The following is a 13,225-nucleotide window of genomic DNA, read 5'->3' as shown; positions in this document are numbered from 1 at the left end:
AGAAAGTTAAGTATTTCTCCTTCCGCTTTTTTCTCCTTTATTTTTAACCTTTTAAATTTTTTGTTGCAGATTACCTTTGATATCTACACTGGAACAAAAATTTGCGATATTTGTCTTAATAACGCGATATCGTCGCACGTATTTATAGCTAAAATACAATACATTAGAAATAGATTAAATACATGTGTTAGTCTGATGCTAGAAAGTTTAAATGACATGAATCACCCAAATAATAATATTATGGTAGAAATTTCACAGCACACAATACTTCCTAGTTTTAAACTCGATGAGTTCTCAGAAGTTGATGATACTAGATTTAACGTAGAAGTTCTTGAAGATGAATTTAGAATAGCTTCAGAATCGGACAGCGATGTAGATGACCTTAGTAAAGAAGAAAACAGTGAAATATTATATAATCCAGCTAAAAATGTCACTAAAACATATGTTAATAAAAAGTTAGTCAACGGGTACCAAACCAAATTCGATAATAATAATATGTATGACGACATATGCAGTGAATTCCTTACATTTAAAAAGAAAATAAAGCCACCAAAACATGCTGTGAAATGTAGGTACACTTGCCCATTGTGCAATAAATATTTCATTTCCGATTATTTCCTTAAAAAACATATATTGAAACACGTGTATAGGAAAGTACAGTGTAATTTGTGTTTTAAGCAATTCAAATCGAAGTTCTATCTCTTCGAGCATAAAAAAATGGTTCACGTTTCGAAACAGGAGAATTTTATAAGCTGCAAAACCTGTGGCAGGTCATTCCTTAACATAAATAAAATAAAATTGCACCAAAAATGTCATAAAATCAAAGAATGCCAACTGTGCGATAAAAGTTTTAAGTCTCAAAAGCATTATGACGTTCATATGCAAAGGCATGCAGTTAAATTCAGCATGTGCAAAAACAGAGACGTGCAAACATGCAGCTTCTGCGAAAAACCGTGTTCTAACGAAAATGAACTCTCGCTCCATGTTAATAAGATACACCTTCAAATAAAACCGTACTGCTGTGACATGTGCGACAAGCAATTTTATACTGAATACAATTTGAGTAGTCATAAAAAATTGCATAGTATATCTTCCGAAGAGTTGTGCGTTTTTTGTAACAAAACGTTAAAATGTAGGAAGGAATTGGTCGTGCATGTTAGGAAGCATATCGGGTCCAAACCACACCAGTGCCCCGTATGTAGGATTTCATTTTACTCGGACTGTAAAATGAAGAGACACATGAAGGTATTACACGGTGGAAAATATTGTTGTCGTCTTTGTAGAACTGTTCTGCCTAGTCAAAGTGATCTTAAAAACCATATAAACGTTGTACACAGCTCAATGTAGCGCTGTAAGCGCTCGGATTCTTACGTTAGAGCGTTTACATGAGAAACATGTATACGTAATAAAATAGTGCCTATTAGCAGTCCCGGATTATCCATGTAGCCTGTCTCCAATAGTAGGCCTGAGGCAGCCAAAAAACTTATGTTAATAAAAAAATAGTTTTAATTTAAATTTTAGTTTTTAGTGACATTATTTGCGAGATATCTAAATTACCTACCTACAAGAGGGACCAGAGGCTTGCATTACCTAGCGGCCTCTACATGGTAATAATCCGGCCCTGCCTATATGAAATGAGGGTTCTTATGAAATTAAGGCTAGCCGTACAGTGCTTTGAACAAGTTGGTTTTCTAAACGGTTCGTGAATATTTTTTATGAGTTTATTTTGGTTATATTTTGACTAGTTTTATTTTTATTTTACTTTAGTAGTGTACAACGAATTGACGTTTGTTTTTATTTTTAATTTGATGTAATTTTTAAATTTACGCTATTATCTCCATGGTTATGGGTTAGTTTGTAATATATTTATAGAGTTAAGAAAATATTTTCTTCAAGTAAACAATGCAAATTAAATAATTCTATTAAATTTTTAAACTAACATAAGTGTGCAAAAATTAAGTATATTCTTTTTTATTGTAGAAAACAAAAGGTGAAAATTGTGGCTGCAGTAATAGTTTTTACAATTTATGCACACTTTTGATTACAAAATGTTATGTAATAATGTATTATGACTAAGATATAAATATATTGTATAATGAAATTGTTTTATTTAATCCATATTGTGATTCCTACATCTAAGTGAAATTAGTCTAAATTAGATTTGGTGATGTTAATTTTAAATATATTAGGAATTTAGAATAATAATAATATCCTGGGATATTTTTCTCTTCTTAATCTGATGCCAAATTAAGCTTGTACAGAGCTTGTGCTATGGAAACCAGACAACTGATATACTACTTTTATTTTGTAAATACATACTTATATAGATAATTACACTCAGACTCAGGACAAACAAACATGTTCATGCACACAAATGTCTGTTCTGGGTGGGAATTGAACCCTCGAAAATCGAATCTTCGAAAATCGGAAAAAAAGGCAAGTATCTACCAACCACGCCAACTGACTCATCAGACTAGAATAGTTGTTGAATGTGATGATGTTTAATATACCCTTGTCGCTAGCGTGCACCCGACAGATTTCAACAAGTGACCATTTGTGCATAAGTTTTTTTTATATTTGCCGGGAGGGCGGCAAATGACTACTTTACCTGATGGTAAGTGGAAGTACAGTTAAAACAATTATCAAACGCGACGACGGCAAGTACAGTCGGGAAGAATGTTTTGCACTAGCCGCCTTCGCCTTGCCGGCCCGCAAGATGCCTCTTCATGCCTCATTTGAAGGCACCCGGGTTTTAAGAGGAGGGTAACGTGAGCTCGTAAGGAATGCCATTTTTTGGAAGTGCGACAAAGAAAGGAGTTGCCAAATTTCTTTGTGCGCGATAGAATTGTGTGTGTTTAACCACATTGTTATCCGACACGATGTCTATGATACTGATACTAGGGGAGTAAAAATTTGAACTTGGCAGTGAAAGTGTCAACTAAAAACAAATATATATTTTCATGATTACTTTACTTCAATAATTTTAGGAAAATATCAGGTTCTTCTACTCTACTACTAATTCCGTGTCTGTTCCTAACATATAAGCGTTACCTATCACCTGATTGAAAATTGAACTTTGAAGACAGATTGTAAATTGAAAAAACAATTATTATTGTTGTTTATGGGGATGTTGGCGGTGAGTTTTACAAAAACGTCATTGAATAATACGAACCGAGCGATCTTCCAATCAACTAATCAAAAACGAAATATTTAAAAAATAATAAAATTATGTAAGTATTTCGGACAAAAATAACTTAAATGCAGTCTTAGTTTTTCTTAATTTACGTATTTTAAGTTATGGTGTATATTTTATCTATTCTACGGCGTGAATGGGAACGAATTTAACTTCAACCGTTGCACAAAACTGTCATTTTAATTTTCTAATATTATTTAAATAAAACAAAATTACGTAGGTAATTCAAAAAACGTAAGAAAATGGAATTATTAAGTCTCTTAATTAATCCTGGAAAATGTAAAATTTGCATGTTATGCTACAAGGAATGTAACAATACGCTGAATATTTATAATAATGTGGAAATCGAAGGAAACATATCCAAAGATTTAAACATTGCGGCAATTGTAAAACATTTATTTCCTGCATTTGTAAGTTTAATCTTAAAAAATATAACCTACATAATTATACTTGAATATTTTCTTATTATATCTTATTACTATATGATTTTCTATTAAGATTAACATTCTTCAATCCTTTAAAAATACTAATACAGTAAAAGTAAGTTATACTTTGTCTTTTTTTTAAATAATTTAATTATATATTTTTTTTTGTTTTAGGATATTACTTTATCATATGTATGTCAAGTCTGTTCTGAATTGTTATATAAAATGTATCTAAAAATGGAAGAAAATAAATATAGAAAAAAAATACTACGAATTATAATCAACACATTATATAATGAATTAAATGAATATGAAAATTTGAATATAGAAGCCTTGAAGAAAGTATATTTAAATGTAAATTTATCTACAATTTTAAATTCAAATCAAGATGCTCCAACCAAATGTTCAAATAATATAAATTTCGATAGAAATATTGAAAGTAATGTTTTTGAAAATGAAATTGAAACTGAGACTGAAAATACTGATTTTTCTTTACAGAGGCAATGTCCACATTGTTCTAAATTATTTGATAACATTAAGCGTTATAAAGCACATGTAAAGAGTCATGGAAGTAAACAGAAACAAAAATATTATTATTGTAATCACTGTAATTACAAAAGTCACTGTAAATTGTCTGTACAGGGTCATATAAATAAAAATCATTTAAAAACTCGGCCACATATTTGCCAGATGTGTTTTAAAAGTTTTTTTCATAAGAAAAATTTAAAGGAACACATAGAAAATCATGAACAAGTTCATAATGAAATGTGTGAAGTATGTGGTAAAAGATTTTTGCATAAAAGGAATTTAGTTGAACATCTTAAGCTTCATTCGGGTGATAGACCATATGAATGTGAAATTTGTTCAAAGAAGTTTGTTACATCTGGGCGTAGGTTGGAGCATATAAAAAGGATTCATATGGAGAAAACTGAGAACTGCTTATTTTGTGATAAAAAGTTTAGCTTGAATAAAGAATTGACAAGACATATGAAGAGTGTACATTCAACATTTTAAACTTTTTTTTTTATGAGATGGACTTGCGTTTTATCACAATCATCCTGATTTTAAGTGTCAATATCTAGAATAAATTCATACATGAATACATTGCTTATCACTACATGTATATCACTATATAGATATATCAATCATTTATTGAAAGCTTATTAATAAAATAAAATATATCTCACATATTTATCTCAAAACTATTTTTATATAATTAAAAATGAATTCTTGTGTTAGCCCTAAGTTTATTTTTTTTAAAAGAAAACTGACCAATGGTGAATCTACAAAAACTACTTATACTATACTATTTTTTGTTAAACTGGTGTTTTGTAAAATCTAAAATAAATTTGTTACAATTAGTATTTAACAAATAGTATATAAGGATATTTTCAGGGATAAAGAAAATTATAAGCAATTTTATAAAAAAAATATTTATTAAAATGTAAGTTACAAAAGAAATTTCCATCTTATTGTTTAATGTTCAAATCTTTTATTCAAATATTTATTACTATACAATAAATATACTTAAGGGCAGTGATTACGAGTATTTTACAATTGCTTAAAAGTAAACTAACAATTAAGTATTATTGAATATTTATGAATGAATTTGTTTTTTTGAATGAAATGGCTTATTTAAAAGAAACAGATTATATCTTCATTGTTCAATTATGAACTATTTTTTAATTTAAAAACTTAACATTAAAAAATAAAGAAAATAACAGCATCCTCTAACCTCTAAAGGATCTATGAGTAAGGCAGTGTATTTTAAACAAAAAATGTAATTGTGATGTGGTAACTTTGTTTGGTAACTAATATATTTTATAATACTTATGGTTTATTTAACCAATAATTTAGCTCTTATGTTTGATGAGAAATTAAAGAGGTGAAACGAAATATTAAATTATTAGGTTCTTACTAGATGGCCTTACAGATAAAGAATAGTATTTTTAATCTGTTGATATACTTTTCAATATTTTTGACGGATAACGATTATTTAAACTTAAAATTAAATCTTCATGGCGTCGTAACAATGCCATCTAGCGGTGAAAAATGAAAATGTTTGCGATAAATTTCTCTAAGCATTGTCCTCGTTCAGTTTTGGGTAAACTAATAGTGGTAGCCTTGGCTCGGTGGTACGTAGGGTTGTCCGGGTCCTGACGATGGGTATCCTCTGGTAGGCTGGTCTGGGTACCGGGCTTCACCTTCATAGGTTACCTAGAACACAGATATTGCAATAATTAACCAAGTTCATATTGTAGTGCCTAATAGAAGATGATAGTACTCGACCTAAAATAATATTCGTAGAGCAGTAAAGCCGACATTTCCTAAAACAACTATACCTATGATTGTTCTCTCGATTCATACGTAACAAAGCCGGTAATTGATTGTACCTTGGCGTATAAATTCAAAATAGCGTCACAGTTGTATTGTGTAAGTAACAACAGAGTTTATTCCACCACGCTGCTCCAATGCGGGTTGATGGAAAACACGTGGCAGAATTTTAGTGAAATTAGACATGCACGTTCCCTCACGATGTTTTTCTTTAACGTCAAGCACAAGATGAATTTATAATTCATACAAATTAAGCACAAGAAAATTCAGTGGTGGTTGCCTGGGTTTGAACCCAAGATCGTTCTAACCACAGCGTTCTAGGCACTAAAAGGCAACATTACTTTTTTATTAATTTTTTTATTGACTATTTAAAGTGTAGGGGCCATCTATCTAAGATGGCCCCTATTTTAATTTAAGAAATATAATTATAATAAGAACTTTAAATTAGTTGTCGTTTTCGTTATAAATATAACTTAATAATTTAATTTCAATTTGAAATCAAAAGTAAGTTCTACTTACTGAAGATCGGATGATAATAATTATACGGTATCTAAACAGTACATATCTATCAAAATTAACAAAACGTCCAGTTATTTGGCGCCTATAATATTCTAGAATGATACACAAAAAGACATACAAAGACAAGCTTTATAAAATATAAAATAATATGAAATAACACAAATGATACTGACCTCGGCATTGAAACCATTCTTCCAATCAGCCGTATATTTAACGATTTGCGTCCTGCCATCAGGCAAAGCGATTCTATACTCCCCACGTGTAACGTCACCGTCGGACTTCGCATTGTGACTGTAGTCGTTACCATCTTCGTTCACAGCGTATGCGAAGTCGAAGGGCATGCCAGGCTCGTGGTGGTGGTGGTCGTGGTGGTGGTCGTGTTCGTGGTCATGTTCGTGGTGCTGGAACGAAAAATTATATTAGAAGTATTTACTTTGTGGTACGGCTTTGTGCAAGCCCGTCTGGGTACGACCCACTCACCAGATATTCTACTGCCATACACCAATACTTTGTTTCGGTTTGAAGGGTGAGTGTGTGAGCCATATTGTCGATGTAAATGATGGTTAATATTTCTTACAGTGCCGATGTCTATTGCCAGCGGTGACCATTTACCATCAGGTGGCCCATTTATGTATAATATAGCCGAGATGTATCAGAGCTTTCATACGCCTAATTTGTCTTCAAAAGCAACAAACGAAATCAACAAAATCGAGACAGATTACAGCGCACCTAACAGTTTTTCATTAATACCACTGTACACTTTTTGTTTTTCAATAAAAAATCATTCATTTCAGTTATAATATTATAAAATTTTATTTCGATTCGAAAATATTGTTATTGCGCTAACGCAATTTATAGTTTGTTTTATATTCGTTTTACGTTACATAAGTGGGATGTAGTTTTAAAAAGTAATTGTATCGTGACGCTAAAATGATTTTTATTCTACGATGCACTAAGACGATTGTTTATTTTCTGGTATTTTTTTAAACAATTACATCACAATGCATTATTTATTACAAATTAACAACAGTTAAACTTTATGAGAAAAATAACATTTAATTGGCTGTATGAGTTAGGATACTGTTTTTTTTCAGATTTTTACCTTACCTGCTACATATTGTATAAATTATCAAGACGGTTCGTTGATTTTCATTCAATTAAAATATTTTATTGATAATAACTAATATTAATTCCATTGGAAGAATGAATTATTTAGATTATTATAAGTGTGTCGTAATTAATATTTAGTTTTTTTACAGGATATAAAATGAGAGCGGATAATTTGAAAGGTTGAGAAAAAAACATTTTTATTTTTGTTTTTGAAGCTACCGACTTTTTACACATTATATTAAATTATATTTCTTGCAACCCATTTAGTAACCTTTTATGTAAGCTTATCTTTTGATAGTAAAATCATATATTTTTACAGAGTATGGAGAAAGATTATCAAGTAAGCTCTCATTGAACTTAAATCATTTAAAAATATAATTATATTGTATTCAGTAAGATGGCACTTTATTTAATAACCTATAACTTTAATATTTCAAAATATTCTCTCCTAAAAATGCGCATTTTAAATGAAAACAATAAGCATAATCAATATAATAAGCAAAAATAATATAAATATTGCACATATATTTATATAATATGTTTTTATTATAATGTATTTTTTATTGATTTCCAGGTCTTGAAGACGGTAAGTAAAACGCACGCAAAGTTATAAGACGCAACATATAAAAGATGATTGATCGTTTATTTTTTATTTTGTTGTATGTATGTATGTATTATTATGTACAATAATAATATAATATATTACATTATATTTGGAATATTACAATTGTTTGTTTTTTAATACCTATCTATATTTTTATATTTAGAAGGAGTTTTAAAATTAGGTAAGTTTTATTATAATAGACTCAAAAATTATTTTTTTTACTGTCATTTGTAATAGTCGTAATTATCATAATTTATAATAATCATATCACATCGTCATATTAATTATAAAAAAGAGAGAGAAAGAAGGATGCATTGCATTTGATGCATGTGATCACCATGCATTTGATCACTTATTTATATAATTATTAAACTTAAAGTAATTTTACTAGGCCGTGCAGAAACGATTTCAACGACAGCTGTGTATGATGAGAAAGTAAATGAAAAAAGCGAAGAATTAAATACGTTAATATCAACTAGATGTACAACAGACAAGGCAATTGAGAGTAAGTTCAACTTAAATTAGTATAATGTCTTATAACTTCTTGGATGAATGATATATTGAGCTTACTAAGCTCATTTGTAAGATAATATAATAAGCAGACCTTATGACATAGTATTATATGGTACTGTATAACTATGGTTATAAAAGTTAGCTCAAATTATGAGCCTAGGGGTTCAGAGAGCGAATAGCGCTGGCACGTCCTAGATTTAATGCCACCGACAACAATTTTGGACGGCGTGTTTTTTTTATAATTTGTATGTTTTGTTTTTTTTTGATTATATTCATTGATAAATTAGAATATCCATATTATACATTTATGTTTAATAAATCCCTAAAATGATTTAAATTTAAAAAAAGTATTTTTCTACCAATACCAATGAAATGAACTGTTTGATGTTTCGGCAAACAATAATTAGCAGAGCTACAATGTTGGTTAGCCAATCATAAACAATACATTTTTTACTGCATAAGGAAGCTCTCAATTATGGCTTGTAATAAATAGTTTATTCAAAATGTATTTTTTTTTCTGGCTTTTGGTAATGCGACTTTAACTGCTATTTATTAATAAAAAAGCTAAATGTCAGATTCTACTTTGACATTTCATCATAGATCATCGAGTTGATGGGGCGAATGGACAATGTTAGCGAGGCATATCAAAGCGTAGATTGATCTTCTATTACCGGTAATGGTTGAAACTCAATGATATTATAATGCATTTTAAGAGAGGAAAATAAGGTAAGGTACGTCTTTGTAAAACCGGCATTTGCCGATGAAAGAATTTTAAGCGATTTTTGTTATTGATAAGACCAAAAATATTACACTTTTTTTGGGATATATCCAAGAAATGCTATTATTTTGTTTGCAGTTGGTGCTCATAAAGATGGTATGTAAAGCATAAAAAATGTAGATAAAAAAAGATAAACCATTCTAAAGAAAAAGTGATATTTGAGGATATCAATGCATGAGACATTGATTTTGGGCAGATTAACCAAGGTGCAATTGTTTTCTTTTCAGACAATTGTATATTAGCCTCAGCAGTATATACTGATTAATGAATTTTTTTTTCTCCAAGATATAATGCCTTTATAAGGCTATATATTATATATACAAGTTATTAGGCCAAAGTTTGGCAGTTAAGTTTGATCTGTAAAATATAATAATTGCAGCATTCGTTGCAGATTTTTATTGATAATAGGGATTGTAATAATCGATCGGTAATTTACTTGGTGGTAGGGTTTTGTGAAAATCTGGTAGGTACCATCCACTTATTCTACCGCCAAACATTATAGTATTCCAAATTGTGTTTCGGGTAGAAGTGTGATCGAGCCAGAAACTACATGCAAAATGGACAACATCTTATATCGCCAATGTGCCGCCAACATTGGCGAAGTAAGGAATGGCTAATATTTTTACACAATGTCTATGGGCGGCGATGATCATTTAGTATCTAGCTCATTTGTCTGTGATGTGAAAGATATAAAATACATAAATGATATTATTATGTGTTTAACAAAAGTAGATGTGACACGTGTGTAGTATATCTAGGGTCATCTTTTTATATCAGTCGGCGTCAGACATTTGCCGATCAAACATTTATAGCTATTGTTTATGGCCATGTCTAAAAAAAATACACTTGTTTGTGGACACTTAGAAGAAATTATATTATTGTGTTTACAGCTTCAGCAGCTTCTAATGTAGATGGTATGTATATAAATCATATAAAGCAGCTAAAACATATAGACCATTTTATGTTAAGATTAGAAATTTGAAAATGATCTTTATTAATAGAATTGAATATATAAGTAAACCAAATTGCATATAGGTACGAATATAACGACAACTAGCTGGTGCTCGCGACTTCGTCCGCGTAAACGTCGATATTAAGATACATAAAAATGCATATTTGTGTTCAGTTACACTTTTTTACGCGTGCAGACACACGGTTCTTGCTGTTTTTTTAAATGTATGATTGCAGTCAAACGATTCGAATAAAAATAGTATCAATTATAGCAAGTTTTTTTTTTATTAACAAAGTTATTATTTGTTTTTTTTTCATGTTTTATTCTTAGAGACCAATGAGAACACTATAATATTTATTTAATAATAAAAAATTAAGCTTACATTAAAATATTTTATACAGAATATTTTTATTATTTTATTTCATGTTTAACTTCATAGACTCAAATGAAAACGGTATGTCTGAATATAATTTTATTTATTTATAAAAAAGAAAAATTGCAATTACTATGATTTTAATAAATAAAAATTACATTAAATTTTCTTAGATGAAGACCAAACTGTAACGCCTTTGAATCAGAAAATTGATGAAGGTAATGCTAGTTTAAAAGCTATTTTAAGCACGATTACTTTTTATTTTATATGCGATTGTGTAACGGACATCCCAAGACAGGATTGAACTTATAGTAATTGGGTTTAAGCACCGGGTCGGGCATTTAATTACTGGGGGTTTTTTGAGTCGAGAAATTCTGAGTAGCAGCAAGAAGTCTAGTAGGACAATATCTACAATCCTCAGAAAGTAAGTAAAGCTGCTGGTCTTGCGATTTACACTCTTTCCGATGGATTTTCCATACCATCGCATTATGTAAACAGAGTTGTGTTTGTACACACACTTATGCATTATAATATCTCCTCTCCTCCAGGTGTCTAGTATCAGCAAGATATTGAAGTATCAGCTTTATATATTACATAAAAATATGGCTCATAATTATCTCCAAGCATGGTTGACACCCATTAGACTAAGTTTTTATATTTATTTATTTTTATCCTTAATTTGACCAGCGTTTGACCGTTGACTTGCCTGATGTCGACACGGTCTAGGATGTAGCACGCTTGCCTAGAAGAAACCTGTTTACTCTGGATTTGAAGACATCAAAAAATATAATATTGTTGTACATGACCATCATCGCTCGCGTGTGAGGAGTCAGGTGTCAGTTACGTTCTTTTCTGTACACCTGACAACGTGTTTGCATATTTTCATGACATTCGGTTAAGTAGTTAAGACTTAGAAGCGTTACAAACAAACCAAAGTAAAAAAATGAGTAACTGCTTGTAAATACCATTACCTCCACTAAAGCCTCCTTTCCCATTGAGGAGGAGGTTTTGGAGCTTATTCCACCACACTACTTCAATGTAGGTTGATTCAAGCAAGTAAATAAACAAACTGAGATTCGCATTTATAGTATTGGTAAGGAGTTCTTGATTAGTTCAAGTTGTATCTTTGTGGAGTCTATGTGTTTCCGTATGAATATCATAAATACATATACTCGTATAATTTATAAATAATATCATTAATTTTACAGAATTTGTCACCAAGGTATACATACCACCGAAGCCAGCGAAGCAACCCAATCACTTCGTTGATGACATTTAATAATATAAAATATACAAGATTAAGTGTTTCTCAATTTTAACGATTTTTTTTTTCTATTTAAATACTTAATTGGAAACAAACCCGTTTATCATTTTATTGTTCTACATACTAAGATGTTACTTTATAAACTGTTATTAGAATTTGTGATAATTTTTCATGACAATTATTTGTTTATTAATTATTATAACGAAAGCCAATATATTCTAATATTAGGATATATTTTGATTGTTTAATTATACGCATTGTTTTAAGCAAGGATATTAAAATGAATGTGCAAATAAAATTTAACTATTTAATGCTGTTTAGGGTAAATAGGTTCACGTATATGATCAGATTAAGTTTTAAAAATCGTGAGAAAGTAATATGCGATATTCACCAAAATAATTATAACATTTCAAGAATACACGCATCAATTGTATATAAGTCGGTTGTTAACATTTCACGGGTGAGTAATAAAGTGACTTCTTACAGAATAGCACTGCAATACCCTTATTTATTTACAAACTAATATTTTTTAATCATGATGAGATGACGTCCATTATGACCGAATTCGGTTGCGCCGTCCAATCTCAAGAGAAATTAGCAAGACATGTTTTAATGCACAAGAAATGTGCGAGCAAACACAGATGCAGTTTATATTCTTTCAATCTCATATTCCGATGAATCGACAGGACCGAAAAGAGTTCAGGCACAACATCAACGTAGGCTAAAACTTACTTACACGTACTTTCCGAGGCACGGGTACAAAGAAATTTTAATACTCACATCATGAGGTCCCGGACCAGGGGATGTAGGAGGTGGCACGTAGGTCGGATGTGGCGTGGTCGGTCTATAAGTGGGTGGGTTGGGCTGAAACCAAGAACATGATTACATGCAACAATCGTTCGTCAATCTTCATTTGTAATCTTCATGAGCTTTGTGCTGAATATAGTATAAATATAATTGTAGAGCTTTTTAATGTGAGTTTTAATAAAATCATTTAAAATACTGTTAAATAAAATATAATATACGTGCCAGGCTGTTAACCTTCCCTAGGTATACCTAATCATCACTTATTTGGGCGAATGCTCCAATGCACTAACATTAAATAATACCAAGAACCATAAGTAATTGATAGTTAATATTTCTAGGAGTACCAATCTATG

The 13,225-nt window shown here is 30.4% G+C and overlaps 3 protein-coding genes and 1 long non-coding RNA gene across 4 annotated transcripts; 3 read left to right on the top strand and 1 right to left on the bottom strand.

Moving 5' to 3' along the window:
• The first annotated feature begins 3,329 nt into the window (after positions 1–3,329).
• LOC126778533 (zinc finger protein 107-like) lies at positions 3,330–4,705 on the top strand. The gene is made up of 2 exons (XM_050502173.1): positions 3,330–3,603; positions 3,793–4,705. Exons 1-2 carry the CDS (start codon positions 3,436–3,438, stop codon positions 4,630–4,632), a joined length of 1,008 nt encoding a protein of 335 aa, XP_050358130.1. The 5' UTR covers positions 3,330–3,435; the 3' UTR covers positions 4,633–4,705.
• Positions 4,706–5,143: 438 nt separating this feature from the next.
• LOC126778605 (pro-resilin-like) lies at positions 5,144–7,124 on the bottom strand. The gene is made up of 3 exons (XM_050502295.1): positions 6,952–7,124; positions 6,645–6,872; positions 5,144–5,835 (listed from the first exon to the last, which is right to left on the bottom strand). The coding sequence occupies exons 1-3, from the start codon at positions 7,012–7,014 to the stop codon at positions 5,728–5,730; spliced, it is 399 nt and encodes a 132-aa protein (XP_050358252.1). The 5' UTR covers positions 7,015–7,124; the 3' UTR covers positions 5,144–5,727.
• A 181-nt stretch (positions 7,125–7,305) lies between these two features.
• Positions 7,306–8,167, top strand: LOC126778619 (uncharacterized). The gene is made up of 5 exons (XR_007670165.1): positions 7,306–7,446; positions 7,566–7,608; positions 7,731–7,760; positions 7,901–7,921; positions 8,156–8,167. It is a non-coding gene; the product is annotated as an uncharacterized LOC126778619 (long non-coding RNA).
• On the top strand, positions 7,739–12,120 carry LOC126778402 (uncharacterized). The gene is made up of 9 exons (XM_050501889.1): positions 7,739–7,760; positions 8,156–8,167; positions 8,349–8,366; positions 8,577–8,690; positions 9,555–9,572; positions 10,367–10,390; positions 10,868–10,882; positions 10,975–11,019; positions 12,010–12,120. The coding sequence occupies exons 1-9, from the start codon at positions 7,739–7,741 to the stop codon at positions 12,078–12,080; spliced, it is 339 nt and encodes a 112-aa protein (XP_050357846.1). The 3' UTR covers positions 12,081–12,120.
• Positions 12,121–13,225: the final 1,105 nt, after the last annotated feature.

The sequence above is a fragment of the Nymphalis io genome, chromosome 26 (assembly GCF_905147045.1).
Source record: "Nymphalis io chromosome 26, ilAglIoxx1.1, whole genome shotgun sequence".
NCBI lineage: Eukaryota > Metazoa > Arthropoda > Insecta > Lepidoptera > Nymphalidae > Nymphalis > Nymphalis io.
This window is presented reverse-complemented; position numbering and strand designations above follow the sequence as displayed.

Bases quoted from the DNA above. Each gene is read 5' to 3' on its own strand.
- LOC126778533 (XM_050502173.1), top strand. From the start codon at position 3,436: ATGGAATTATTAAGTCTCTTAATTAATCCTGGAAAATGTAAAATTTGC. The intron at 3,604-3,792 runs GTAAGTTTAATC...TTTTTGTTTTAG, and splicing joins AACATTTATTTCCTGCATTT to GATATTACTTTATCATATGT.
- LOC126778605 (XM_050502295.1), bottom strand. From the start codon at position 7,014: ATGGCTCACACACTCACCCTTCAAACCGAAACAAAGTATTGGTGTATG. The intron at 6,873-6,951 runs GTGAGTGGGTCG...TTTTCGTTCCAG, and splicing joins GTATGGCAGTAGAATATCTG to CACCACGAACATGACCACGA. The intron at 5,836-6,644 runs GTCAGTATCATT...TCTGTGTTCTAG, and splicing joins AGAATGGTTTCAATGCCGAG to GTAACCTATGAAGGTGAAGC.
- LOC126778402 (XM_050501889.1), top strand. From the start codon at position 7,739: ATGAGAGCGGATAATTTGAAAG. The intron at 11,020-12,009 runs GTAATGCTAGTT...TTAATTTTACAG, and splicing joins GAATCAGAAAATTGATGAAG to AATTTGTCACCAAGGTATAC.